General features: G+C 50.6%; 5 protein-coding genes across 5 annotated transcripts; 2 read left to right on the top strand and 3 right to left on the bottom strand.

Annotated features, from left to right (window-relative positions):
• Positions 1 to 192: 192 nt before the first annotated feature.
• On the bottom strand, positions 193 to 1,106 carry efm7 (putative nicotinamide N-methyltransferase Nnt1; the record flags this gene model as incomplete). The annotated part of the gene is made up of 2 exons (XM_001263054.1): positions 193 to 867; positions 954 to 1,106. The coding sequence occupies 2 exons, from the start codon at positions 1,104 to 1,106 to the stop codon at positions 193 to 195; spliced, it is 828 nt and encodes a 275-aa protein (XP_001263055.1).
• An 871-nt stretch (positions 1,107 to 1,977) lies between these two features.
• NFIA_063180 (uncharacterized protein) lies at positions 1,978 to 2,379 on the top strand (the record flags this gene model as incomplete). Its single annotated transcript, XM_001263053.1, has 2 exons — positions 1,978 to 2,273; positions 2,307 to 2,379. 2 exons carry the CDS (start codon positions 1,978 to 1,980, stop codon positions 2,377 to 2,379), a joined length of 369 nt encoding a protein of 122 aa, XP_001263054.1.
• A 1,108-nt stretch (positions 2,380 to 3,487) lies between these two features.
• On the bottom strand, positions 3,488 to 4,102 carry NFIA_063170 (uncharacterized protein; the record flags this gene model as incomplete). Its single annotated transcript, XM_001263052.1, has 1 exon — positions 3,488 to 4,102. The coding sequence occupies one exon, from the start codon at positions 4,100 to 4,102 to the stop codon at positions 3,488 to 3,490; it is 615 nt and encodes a 204-aa protein (XP_001263053.1).
• A 1,547-nt stretch (positions 4,103 to 5,649) lies between these two features.
• NFIA_063160 (caspase family protein) lies at positions 5,650 to 7,477 on the bottom strand (the record flags this gene model as incomplete). Its single annotated transcript, XM_001263051.1, has 9 exons — positions 5,650 to 5,687; positions 5,900 to 6,069; positions 6,136 to 6,356; positions 6,407 to 6,503; positions 6,550 to 6,625; positions 6,673 to 6,717; positions 6,767 to 7,135; positions 7,200 to 7,330; positions 7,389 to 7,477. The coding sequence occupies 9 exons, from the start codon at positions 7,475 to 7,477 to the stop codon at positions 5,650 to 5,652; spliced, it is 1,236 nt and encodes a 411-aa protein (XP_001263052.1).
• A 4,126-nt stretch (positions 7,478 to 11,603) lies between these two features.
• On the top strand, positions 11,604 to 13,626 carry fbx15 (F-box domain protein; the record flags this gene model as incomplete). Its single annotated transcript, XM_001263050.1, has 2 exons — positions 11,604 to 11,762; positions 11,818 to 13,626. 2 exons carry the CDS (start codon positions 11,604 to 11,606, stop codon positions 13,624 to 13,626), a joined length of 1,968 nt encoding a protein of 655 aa, XP_001263051.1.
• Positions 13,627 to 13,861: the final 235 nt, after the last annotated feature.

Here is a 13,861-nt window from a genome sequence, read left to right as displayed (position 1 = left end):
AGTCCTTACAACGTCTACAAAGGAATGTGGATACGATTACTTAAGAGCACTAGAGAATTCTAGATTCTATTGATTAATTTAAATGCAGATAAGAATGCTTGCATGCCACTAAGCCAATCATCCTACGGGTATGGGTTCGTCAAGGTCATTAATCGCCAAGGTATATACACTTTTTAGTCTTCACACCCACTGTCAATTCAGTTGATCCGGAGCCCACCGAATCTCATATCCGAATACCGTCCTACGAAGTAATTCGTCCTGCAGCCTTGTCAGCAAACGCATTATGAGAGAGGTCGTCAAACCTACACCAGGGTCGTTCTCGAACAAGACCTTATCCATGACCTTTTCGAAGATCTTGGTGACCTGAAACCCGCTCTGCTCTGCCAATGGAAAGAAAGTCTGGTTCCTGGGAAGAAGCCAGGGCTGGTAAGGTGTAAAGACCACCAACGCGACGGAGTCCTTGGATTTCTTCAGTGCCTTCTGCATGACCTTGATCAGATTGGGATGCTCGTGATAACTGTACACCACGTCGGCCATGATCAGAAGGTCGAAACTGTTTGAGCCCTTGGGGAGATACGCCGTCAACGGTTCAACCGGATCACCCCATTTGTATCCATCAGCATAAAGGGACGACGAGCTCGGAATGATAGCCGCTGAGAGCGAGGCATTGTATCGCATGTTCTCGACCAGGTCCGGATCAGGGTAATCGGTCATGACGACGGTACGAGCTCCTTTGACTGCACTAACGATGCTCGGGACACCTGCCGCAGCCCCAATCTCTAAGACATCTTTCCCCTCGACAAGGGAACTAGCTTTCTCTTCTATATATGTGGCGCTCGTCCGGCCGGCGTTCCACAGCAGATCACCCTCAAATACGGTCAGTCGGCGAAAGCAGAGGATTGAGGTATCAACAATTGCAAGGGAGAGTAATGGGAGGTTCAGCGTGTTCGTACGTAGAGAGGATGACTGCCGACAAGGCGCACGCGCACCGTCTGGCCGGTGAGCAACTGGTGCTCTGCGAAGGTGGGTTCTTTCTCAGGAGGGTAAAACCCTTCCGGGTCCTTGAAGGTGTCCCCAAATCCCACGAAATCTTCTTCATTTGCCATTGTGCAATGGAGTTGCGAGGGGGATGAATGGAATGAAGCGATTGCAAGAGGACATCATATGGCGCAGTCCAATCGCAACAATTTCGCTATCAGTGATAAATTCTCTATCGGGGATGGTGGGGTAATTTCTCTAAGTAGACTAGTGCAAGATTTTGTCACCTGAGATCACGTGAGAATATATCCACAAAGCTGCGGAGGCTTCCCTCGAATACGATACCATACAGCAATCTCGCAGGGGTACCTGCATGAGACGCCGGCAACCCCGCATACGGATACGTGGAGATACGTACCGGGTATAAATCGGGTAACTTTCGCCATTTCTTTTTTCTCCAGAGATTCTGGAAAGAAATCATCCTCCTCATCGACGCGGACGATCATAAATGGGCGACGATAGTCGCTGTGGATCCTTGCGCATAGTTTAGTCCTCTTAATCAAGCATAGACTGCATCTACCAAGTCAGCGACTTGTTAGAGTTCATAAGTACATACTCTCTCTTCTCTTCGTCTTGGCTGGCATCTCTGGGCCAGGTTCATACCAGCGTCATCACCGGTTCAAATACTTTTCCCTCCAGTTTCCTATCGGACGTCATTCCGCGGTATATCTGGGTAAGCCCCCACGTGTTGCGACTTTGAGCGGCCGATGATTATTTTCTTCCTCTCTTCTTTCACTTCACATCACTTTCACCATCACCTCCACCATCACGCCATTCAATCAGTGCTAACTAATACAGCACTGCCGCACTAGCCAGTTTATCGCAATCAGCCCATATTGTCAAGTCCAACACTGCACCCCGCTCCTCCGTCCTTATCCATCCTTCGCCGGCGAAACTTGGACGACTTGATCTTCAAGTAACTCCATTCTGACCACCATCATGGACAACTCTGCCCGCACTCTGCACTCCATAACTCACAGCAACACCCAGGGCTCCAACTCCTCCATACCATCCTCGTCAGTTACACTAGGCTACACGCCCTCAGCGATGGCAGCCCAACCGCAGACCATCCTACCTTCAAGTACAAACCAGACGCAGTTCGGAGCGAGCGCGCAACAACAACAAGCACAACAAAAACACAACCAGACGTCTTCTTCTACCGAGTCTGCGAACACGGCGCCCCCGCCCCCAGCAGCTGATATCTACCCCCACCAGGTCACCGGCTCGGGGGGTCCGTTAGCAACAGCCCCTTTTCTACGAGACTTTAGTCTCGTCGCCGAAGCAGCGAAACGAGCGCAGATGTCTGTCGTGCTGCGGGATTTGGAGAGCGTCACTCTATAGAGGTCTGGGTGGGAGCGGCCATCGCTTTCGTTTGCAGCTATGGGTGCGGTGCATTAGGCAGATGGTGGTCTAGGACATCGGGCTCGGGCGTGCAGGACAGGGATTTCAAGTTGGGCTGATATTATTTATTGGAGTTTACAGTTTACCTACATCAAGGACGGCGACGGGTTGGGTTGGATTCGCGTTAGACTTTACACAGATATACCATTCACTTTGACTCTACAACAATAAAGAACTCAATCTTTTCTCAAGAACAAGAGGTCCTTCTATCTCAACTTCTGCATCGACAGCGACCGATCTGCGGAGGATCAGTTGGAGTACCCTGTACCCCGTACTTCGTAGAGACCGAGGCCTTCGGTTAAATTCAAGGCTGAATGCGATGCCAATGTAACCCAGCAGTCTGCCCTCGAGAACTAGACTACTCAAATGATACCTTAACATCGTAAAGAAAATAATTCCAGCATAGATATAAACTCGTTTTTCCACCAACGAAAGAACAGAAAACCACGCGGCGAACCAATCTGCTCCGCCGCCCTCCATACCAAGAGAAGAATCGATAAAGAAGCCGAGCAGCGATTGGTGAGATTTCACTCTCTAGCATACTTGAGGCTTGACTAGGGCACCCGAGCAGCGCTTATCCTATCGCTAGTAGCTACCTTAGTGTAAGCTGATAACGGCTTCTTCCCTGCTATCGGTTGGTGATTGGTGCGGTTATTGAGTGGCTGGATTATCACATGCATTAAGCCATTAATTTTGGGAGGGGGAGACCAAGGTGATTGATTAAGCTCGAGGATATAGCTATTGCTATAGCTATAGTCTCACTACTAAGCTGTGTACATATATTTGATTCTGATGACGAAAGGAAAGAGATGCAGAGCCAAAGACAGTCTATTATTGTTGAACACCAACACCAACACCAGCACCAAACGCCAAGCTATGCAGAGAACGATGAATATATGCGTGGACCGAAGAGACTTTTACCGAAGGCTGAAAGGGATTAGTTGAACGTTGCGAAAATGCAGGCTAGAATAGCCGTCGCGGTCGCATCGAACGGAAATATATGGATGAGGGTGAGACCAATGGAAAGGCTTGAAACCGTGGCCGGGTGCTACATATTCGTCGACGACCCGATCAAGTTCGGTTGCGAGATGCTCGCGAGCTGTGCCGGCGAAGCCCTCTTCCTCCTCGACCCGAACCGGAAAGTTGACAGTCGATGGCTCAGCCCTCTCGTGGGCGGGGCCCAGTTATCGAAGGAGAGGATGGAGAGGGGTCTCGAGCGCGGCGGGCCAGACGCCGTGATGGGACGCTGATCGTGATGCAGCGTTGTGTCTGTGTCTGACGGGCTTGCGGCCGCATCGAACATCAGCATTGACTGGCGTCTGCTCCGGATCTTGCTGGCCACGTTGTTTGGGTCGAGTTGTAGGGAGAAGTCCTCCTTGATATCGTCGAGGGCGTGCGAGAAGCGGCGGAGGAGGCGTGGTTTCTCGTAGATGGAGGGCTCGCGCTGTTCGAGTCCGTACAGCTGCAGTGGGGTGGAGTTCGGCGAGTCTGCTCGCAATGGGGTGGAATAGTAGCGGTGGACTTTGGGGATGTCTCTTCGCGTTCGGCGACATTGGGGGACGGGGAATGAGAAGACGGGATTGTTGATGTTGCGGCTGGAGAGGGAGACGGGACTGTCGGGGTACGATTCCCGCGAAGAATCTGTTGCGGAGGATGTTGACATATTGCTTATAAGATATGGCGGTGCTGATGATGATGATGCTTATTATTGAAGGCCCTTGTGTGCAAGACCGAAGATTGTGGATGGAGAGACTGCTCAGGAAACACCACACAGGCTTTCCTTGCCAGTTGCAGCTTTCACTGTCAGTTGCCTGGGACGTGTCCCGGTGGGAGAGACGTGGATGAACGAGCAGTAATAACTGGCCATGGGTCTCAGAGAGAAGAGAAGCTAAGTGGAAAGAGTGGAACTATGGAGTCACCAGTCTCTACGGTCCGTCTACGTCCGAAGTCGTACATGTTTGTTTTCAAGAGTCTGCTCCAGCAGCATTGCCCGAGTTTGCGCAGTCGCACGACAGACGACTGTACTCCAGCCATCCTCTCCTGCCCCCAGTCTTCTTTCCGATTCTTCCCCTCACAGCAGACGTAGACTCGAAACTGCGTATACACTTCGCATACTGGGTAAACACTACGAAGCAAAGACCTAAGCCACCAACCGAGCCGATTCCCGATAGCAAACCCGATTGGAGTGCCTGCTCGGACAACGTTCAACGCGCCAGATGACGCGGCAGTTGACGCCGCTGCCAGAAATATTTCAAGCAGCGATTGGACTTGCATCAGCAAAGTGAAAGATCGAATCTTTCATGTCTTGATCTCCGATTCTCAAATCTCAAGTTCTCAACCCATGTCTTAGGTACATGTACGTATGTGCACTCCTGCATCCATGGTCCGCAGCCATGGCTACGGGCTGTTTCACAGGTCCTCCGTACCTGTGGAGACTCTTTTGTCCACTTCGTGCAATCAAGGGATGAACTTTTAACACGGTGAAAGTGCTGCTCCACTACAAATATCCATGCGAAACAAGTGCATATTAGAATGGAGGAGATACAGAGCATGAATACTCGCCATAATGAGCAGAATACTCAGTTTGTAACTCTGCATATGCATCAATGCCAAGTCTGATCATAAAAATAGAGCTCAGCCACCTTGCAGGTGAAACATGGTGTCAGCCACTCCGCTATTGCTGCTAGCCCACAACATCACTTTTCTTGCAGTATTGATTCAATTTGCAATAAATATCGCCGGGAGGTCGGATGCTACAACCTCTGGGTAGCGGTGTGCAAGTAATCTCATGGCTGTGGTGGATTGTTTCATTCAACTCTCAAGGTCAATTGAGCAACTGGCCAGCGACTCGAAGCCATGTTCAACTCCTGTTTTGGCGCTGAGCTCCCAACTTTCAGTGACTGTTCGGTCGGAATAGGTTGTAGGCAGTACTGTGCTACTAAGAATTTCAGAGTGAATGGGTTCGCGCTACTTCGTATATGTACGAGATTTGTAAGTCCAAAATGTGATCGAAACCTCGCAGGGGACGCGACGGAGATCAGAATGGGACATAGGACATGGGCCATGAGCATTCCTTTACTTTGGACAGGGGCTGCTATTCACTTTCATCTACGCCTGAAGAAAGGTACTCTAGAAATTCGAGTCCAATCTGACCATTTGTTACATCTTTGTCACTTCGTTATGCTCCATATGTTGGATATCTAAACAACCTTATGCCGGCTCTTCGATCGCACGCATGACCCATGCGCCTTGATTTAGTCGAAACAGTACTTGACGTTCACAGCTGGTCTGAACGCTAGACACATACAATAAAGTCCATGGAACCCCTGCTATCAAAAGTCACAGTCATATCATCCATCAATCATAATCCATATCCCCGAGTATCATTCACATCACAAAAAGGAGATTCACATCTGTTGCCATGTTAGCTCGCAAATCAATGTTGTACGAGTTGACCCACCTAGTGGATGGCTACAGCTCAGCTGCGGCTTCTGTGTGTACTTCCCCTCGAGCTGTGCTCGAATCGAGTTCAGTAGCTGCAGATAGCTCTGATTCGGCCACTGTCTCAAGGACTTGATGAAAGCCCAGCTCAAAGCACCACGAGCTTCTCCGTCCTGGAATGTGTCCGCTCTAGAGAACACCGTCAGCTCTGCAGAGAGACGATGTCAGTCAATAAGGGATATCAAGAGCACTCACGACGTCTGCGTGTCCTTGGAACCTGAAAACATGACCACATCTGCCGGAGACGTCTTGGTCATCACCGTCCGCTTACGGGCCGAGTCGCCTTTTGCGGCCTTCTTGAGAAACCCAATCGCCGTCATCGCTACTCCGCTCAGATCGCCTTTCCCATATGAGCTAATGGCGCTGAATAGATCCTGTGCTGCTTCTTTGGCGAGGTTCGGTTCTTTCAAGATACCCTGCAGGGGTTAGCATGGTGCTCGATGAGCTTCAGAGGGTCTAAGCTAACCTGAGTTGAATAGACGTATGGCAGATCCAAAGCTGTCCCCGAATGGCAGGAGTCGAATATCACTGTCAGCCGAACGCCAGGACGCAACGGCCGGACCCTGCGTTGGTGAGCTTCAAGCTATTAACCAGAGGAAAGAGACTAACATTATGTTGTGCATTTCATCATCCACAATGTGGCCCGCAACCCGATAGTCGACAGGGTAGATGACGTCGTCATAGCCTTGATTCTGTCAGCCTCTGCTCAAACTTAGACACTAGGCGACTAACCGTCCTCTTCGTCACCATCAAGATCAGGAGTTCGCCCGCCATGTCCTAAGCCCCTCAGTATCTCCTCGCAGCTTGCAAACACACAGCCACCCACCTGAGAAATGAAGGAAAAGCGAGTCGTTCGGCTGCGCATCTTTGACCAGCCACTGCATTGCACGCAGTATATTCGCCTTGGTAGGAATGCTCAGGGGATTCTTCTGGTCATCGGTGAGAATGACCATGTCCTCCCGCCGATACCCGTATCGCTCATGGAGGAAAGTCGACATGTTAGTGACGTCGTTGATGCATCCGCGGAGCTGATTCGGCTGTCCGATATAGTTGATTCCGATCAGCAAGGCTCTGCGCCGCCCTGTGCATGCTGAGTACTGGAAGCGGTAGTGGGAAGGTGCTCCGTTGCCGAATTGCTGCGCCTCGAGGGGCGGGCGCGGAGGGAGAGCCGGCGCACTCCATGACTGCGAGTGACCTGCGATGGGTTAGTTGTGTGCGTACTCACTCCGGTTTGACGAGCAGGGAAAATGGTAGCTCACCATGATGAGGATACTGGTACGGAGATGGCGAGTGAGGAGGCGGCGTGGGGTAGGGCGATGGGTAACTGCGATGGGCAGGGGGAGGAAACGTATGCGCTGGAGGAGGGCCTTGAGGCGGATACGGCAGATATCTGGAAATCGTCACTCATGAATGCATCAATGCATATGGTGTCGCGAATGGAAACCTACTGATAAGGCTGCGGAGGCCACTGCTGCTGCGGAGGGGGGTAGCCACGAGACCGACCCGGGGGTGGAGGAGCCGAGTGACGGTGGTACATCAATTGTTTAATCTACTGTTTAGGGAACTCGCTGAGCGCCGACCGCAACTAATACAACAAAATGGTCGTGGCCAGCAGTCGAAAGACCCGAGGACAATTGATTAGTGAACTAGAATAGTTGGTCGTATGGGTGAGCTGAATCAACAACAAAACCCAGAGTGCACCACAAGTCAGGACCGGAAACAGATTCCAAGAACGAGGAAAAGTTGAAGTTTAGATAAGAAACAACTAGCAGCTTGGACAAATCATGATACTTAAACCTGTGCGATTATTGAACAATGACCCCAGGCACTAAGGCCGTCAGGGCTGGCTGATAGTGGAGAAAGACTGCGCACCGTCAATCGCTGCCATTTGCTCGCAGATCTCGACGGTGTGGGACATGGCACGAGGCACTACACATAGGGCAGAGAAGCGGTATGGACGGTCTGCCGTTTTGTTTCTTGACTTGGCAATATGAACCTCTGTGTTTATCATTAGTTCCTCTTTCTTGTACGCTCGCATCAGGGTTATTGCGCAGTTGTGTTGTCTTGAACACCAAGAACCACATCATCACGCTTCCACAAAGTTACACTCGAAACATCCATCAGAACCTGAGTGGACCATTCTAGTCAATGACTACCTTAGCCTAGGGCACTTTTAACTCGGGCGTGACTTGGTCCACTTCGCCATACTTGATACAGACATCGGTGCAGATCGATCATGGACTGAAGTCATCAAGTTCTCAATTGATATCCAGGCCTGTTGAATGCTATCCCAGAACCCTTTACTTTTTGCCCACACCATTATTATTTTCAACTTACTCGTGCCAACTACTACTTAGAATTTTCTGCTCATGTGGAACGCATGATCTACCCGACAGAGAAGAGCGCCTGAACGGCACCATCCATTCCGGGCAATATGTCGGAACACTCGGTTCATTTAGGCATCTACATTTCTTTAGCCGTTAGCTTCTAGACAATTCTAGTAACATGGTCGCAAATTATGAGCCGTTTTTTATATGCAGAATGCTGATTTGCTGAAATCTGATCTTAGACATCAGAAGGATTCTTGGTTCCCCGCAGAGGGGATTCATTGACTCGTAGGGCTGAAAGAAATTCGGCAACGACGGCAAGAGATAGGGACCTCGAATCTGCCCAAAGATCTTAAGCCAAGTGAGATCAATGGGCGGCGATGAAGGCTATCATCTACTGTGGATAAGCACCTTCCACAGCTTGAGCATCACCTGACATCAAAGCAACGATAAATCAGCTTATAGAGGCTGTAATACCCTTTGGCGCTGTATCCAGCTAAGAACTTGTCCAGTGGTCCCGGATGGATGGCGTCTGAATACACCCTGGAACTTTGAGGATAAATGGATTTCTTCGATGCTGAGACAGGACTCGCCTGCGGATCCTTGTTGTGCTGTTTTTTACAGTCGTTGTTTGGCCATGATTGAGTTTGCGTTTCTCTTTTGACAAGATGAGCGATTGAAAGGTATTTGCACATCGTTCCAGACATTAGACCCCGATGACCACTTCCGCCAGGGAACCTGGATTGTAATTCTCTTATGACCTGCTTATGCAGTAAGCCAAATATAGACTAACTTCTTTTCGAATTTCATCAAAGAACAGTCAGGTAGATTGTTCTCTAGCTTGTAATTCCGAGTCAACGAAGGGGGCAGCGTTCTCATGACCTATTTCGGCTCGAGGCTTGCGTGTGAGCTCAAGTTTCGTGAAACTCTGAAGGGCTACATTATACAATGTCTATTGTCCGGAGATAGTGAAGACGGATTCCATCAAGTTGGCAAGCAAGAGGAAACCATTGACTCGACCCATCGTGACCGCGGGTGAGTGTCATGGAGGCCGCTATCGGATACAGGCGGTTGAGGTCCAGGCGGAGCTGTCGCCGGGATGCGTGCATTGGTTTAATTATAGACGCTGATGATAGGGGCCAAAGTGGCCAATAGTTGACTGGCCATGCGTTGCACCGGGGCGATAATCTGGTATCGAACCCAGGCAACACTAATTTGCTCATAGTCGTCATCTTATCTGTTAGCGCTGACACATGATGCACTGCTTACTGCACTGCTGACCAGTAAACTCCGTGGCACGTCCAATGCCACGGCCGGACTTCGAGGAGCTGTCAAAGCTGTTCCTGATCCCCAAGTCTAGACACCCCGCATCGTGATCGACCGAGAGCACACAATCACATATTCTTGGCTCTGAGCATGATTCCTTCGGGGAGTTTTCTACTGGTGGGACTCGGAAGGGTAACAAGCCCGGCCGGCCATCAGCAATCATGCATCATGCTTGGTCCCGTCCGTACTATGATATCAACAAGGGACATATGGGGAGAACATTCCGATTGGATACAATTCGCCTGTACCTCAGCCTTTCCAACCTCAAGATTTTGATTCTCCAGCCTCGTGCCCGCCTTGTCTGGCGTGCCTGTTTGATCATCATTTCGGAGCTTTGGAGGCGCGAGGCAGTGCAAAGCGGGGGCCAGACCCTCAGGAACTCACGGACGGGACGAACAAGGCTGGGGATTCGAGGCCTCGAAAGTCGCACGCAAAGTGCTCGCTTTGATGGTTGACACATGATGGGGGATTTGAGATATCAGACGTGTTTGATAGCACAGAATTTGGTAGATGCTGCATACTGTCCAGTTAGCGGGTCGGCTGCCTTAAAAACAAGGCCATGGTTGGGTTTTGGGCGCAGGCGGCGAGCTTTCAATGCTGGCCAGCCACCAAAAGGTACGACCAAGAGTTGCATCCTTTGTGGTGAACCATATTCTGGTAACGATAATCATCACGGGTCGATAATCAAAGAGAAACCTGATCCAGAGTGGGCTAGTCGTCCAGACACTCGAAGGTGGCTAGAAAGTTTGAGACCGAAACTTCCCCTCTTTAGGCAGCCAATTACTCCGGGGTCTACAAAACAAACGGAGTATTGAGGCTCGGCAAGTCGTGGCTCTTTAGTCGGTCACTTGACAACAGGAACATGAGCGAATTTGCTCGTTTCTTTTCCGAATTGGGTAAATATTGATCATGGATACGATGATGATGGAATCTTGGAATTTCCACGAGGCTAGCAACTTCGGAAGTCCGTAGGCCAGTTCTTTCTCGAGTGTTCCCCTTGCATTGACACTAGCAGGTCTGGAAATTGCCACTTTGAGCCTCATCACAATCCACAAAGGAGTAATTTTTGGCGGCGGCACTCCGGAATCGGTGAGGGACCGAGGTGGTCTTGGATAAGTCTCACTTGGCCTTCCGCATCATTTATTGGAGATCAGGAATCGACCATTAAAGAGTTGTCATTTGTAAAATATTTTTAGCTCCCGTAAATGTGCTGCTGAGGTGACACAGATTGTAGTGTGAACTCGGTGGAAACATTATCATGGCTTGGGACTTGTTTCAATGGATAGCCCCATTTGGGGGTTAAATGCAAGGACAGAAAGCGATTGGAGAGCCTCGTCAATAACAACACTAGTTAGAATATGCCACATTGGAATGGAAATTGGGAGTCTTGGACCGGATCCTCCGTGGGATTTGCGGCTCTGCAGTGGCCACTACTGGACCATTGGATGCTTTTATGTTCACCCATGATGACCCATCTGAAGATAACTGAGCGTGGCGTTGATCAGCATTCGTGCCGCCCAGACCCTCTTGTGGTGTTGTGGCTGACTGGTAAGGTGTGATCCTTTTTTATTTTGCTTTGAGAGGCAAAGACAACCTTTCTTTTTCTTTCCAAAACAGTTAGACTGCTCTCATTTCTGAGCTCCTTAGAAGCTAGCTCGATCCGTGGGAATCAGGATGGAATCCATATATTCAATAATCCACGCGTCATCTAGTGGGCCAATCCTACCCAAATGAACAAAGCTCTCCAAAGCTTATACGGAGCCTCAACCAGGAGGCTCAAGTCACTGCCTTCATATAATCTACAAATCTCTCACCGTGTGACATCCAAGATGGATGACTGTGTCTCCACCGTTGGAGATAGTCATTATCCTTTACTGTTCGCACCCCCATCACTGTCATCACTTCATCACAGCGCACTTTAACTACAACATCATTACCTTCCTTCGCTTTGTTATTCGATATATTATCCATGCTCTGTTGGAGCTATCATCTCTTCCTCTCGCTTTGGACATGACCGACATGAGCAAGAACCTGGACTCCATCCCATATGATGTATTCTACCAGATCGCTTCGGGGTTGGATTGCCACGACTTTATCCATCTCAGTCGAGTCAACCAGGCTCTCAACACGTTGATGCGAAATGAATCCATTGCGAGAAAGACAATTGAGGTGTGTACTTTCCTCGCAAGTGCAGAAACAAGGGCAGCATCTTAACATGGTTTAGAACCACCTGCTTCATTCCAAGGAGGGACGGGAAGCGGATAGAACTAGAACTGGGTATCGTAGAGCAGTTGGCCGTCTGTTTGACGTCAAGGAAGCTTTCGCCACAGCTCAGCCGTATTCAGCCTCGGTTCTTGCATACGGGTCGGCCTTTTTGTACGACCAAGGCTCCCTCTGCTACATCTACGACAACAAGATTCGTGCCTTGGATGTGCATGGGGTCGGCCAAGTAGAGCAGGTTTTGAACGTGCATAATGTCCTCTCTCGCGCGATCCCAGGCTGCAATCCGGCGCAACATACCATCCAGATATCGCTACTGCACTACCGTGACGGGATTCTGGCATTTCTGGTCGAGATTGGAGAGGTGCGAGATGCTTGGCTTCTTGCAGTAGATATGCGCAGGAAAACAGACTGCAGAACTGGTCGATTACGTCTCCGCACACCGCTTCAGTCCACACGACGACTTTTTGTCCGACATAACAGGTCCTACCTTTACTACGGAACTCAGTCTGCACTGAGTCATTATGGCTATCCGCAGTGGGCCGTCCACTGCGTGGATTTAGCTACTGGACAGCACCTAACTGAGAAACCTGTCGAGCTGCACAACTTCGTTGGCAACGAGATCGGTCAGACCGTCTGCTTTGAGGTGCATCAGGACCATCTGTATGCCGTGTCGACCCTGGTAGACTTTGAAGAAGAAGAGGTTGACTGGACCTCCTTGTACATGTGGATCTGTCTGCCCCCTCACGGGAATACGGGCTCGGTGACGCCTAGGACTGAGTGGCGTCGACAGCATCGCGAAGGCCCAATCAATGACACATGGTCGGACCTTTCGCTTCGAGTGGACGAAGCGACCAACCAGCTCCTGATCCTGGAATGTCGTCGCGAATGGCGCAACGGAGGCAGTGATAATTGCCGGACTTACTACATGCAGCCTCTCCCGTCGCCTGCAGAAATCTCCCGGAGTAAGCGACCGGCCAACCACCCACCATGCAGCTCGATAGCTGCTGAATTGCCAGACGAGCCCTTAACCAAGACACTAGATTCGTCGAATAAGGCAATCTACGAGAGACCCCGGAAACGGCTGCGCAGACACTATCACTCAGAATATCCACAGGACGATCAAGACAACCTCCATCCCGACACCCCATACCAAAGACGCGACTTCATCCTGGCCAAAACTAAGTTCCGCACTTACAACCTCTCAGCCTCGACATTCGTCGACCTCGTCAACGACCCCCACCCATCATCACCAGGAGGCAGCCACATCCCCCACGATCGCCTCCGCCTTCGGACAGTCTCCCGGAAACGAAAAAGCCCCATAGACGAGGCAAGCAACACCCTCCACAAACCAGAATTCACCGACGACGATGGCAACCCCATGGACCACGGCGAGGAGCGGTTCACCTCCCGGGGAATCCACATGTGGCCGCCCGACAACGCCCCCGCGGAGCTGACCCAGCTCCTCTGCCCGTCCCACCGCATCGGCAAAATCCAAGCGGTCGCAGACGAGCGCTCAATCATCTACTCCATCGACCAGGAAGGACTGTGCGGCGGTAATCAAGCCATCATACTCATCAACTTTGATCCTGTCATCAGACATCCAGGTTTGAAACGTCTTACTCCGGACTCGGGCGTCCGGCCTTGGGGGCCCAACAGTGATCACGCAACCGCAATCAGGCCTCCACGCCAGCAGGAGCGGACAATGTTACAGCCTCCCGTCAGCACAGCAAGGACGAACCAGGCGGTGCCATCTGTCCGGGAGGAGCCCGCTATGTATCTAAGCATTAATCATGGATATTGGCTTCGGTGACCGATCCGTCCTCTCTAGTTGCAGTCGTCTGTAATCAATCAAAGAAGCAAGCTATCTGATCAGTCGTAAGCCCGCAACTGGTTGATCATGTCGTAGTCGCACTCGTCACTTTGCAACTAAGACCTGTAATTGAAGGAATACGAGGCGTACCCACTTAACCTTTTTCGCTCGTATGTGCAAAAGCACCGGATGCAATGTTATTAACTTTGAAGGTGGTACTGAGTCATAGGTCTAC

The sequence above is a fragment of the Aspergillus fischeri genome, genomic scaffold (genome assembly GCF_000149645.3).
Source record: "Aspergillus fischeri NRRL 181 1099437636252 genomic scaffold, whole genome shotgun sequence".
In the NCBI taxonomy this organism is placed as follows: Eukaryota; Fungi; Ascomycota; class Eurotiomycetes; order Eurotiales; family Aspergillaceae; genus Aspergillus; species Aspergillus fischeri.
The sequence above is the reverse complement of the archived record's forward strand: the minus strand, read 5'-3'. Positions and strand labels throughout refer to the sequence as shown.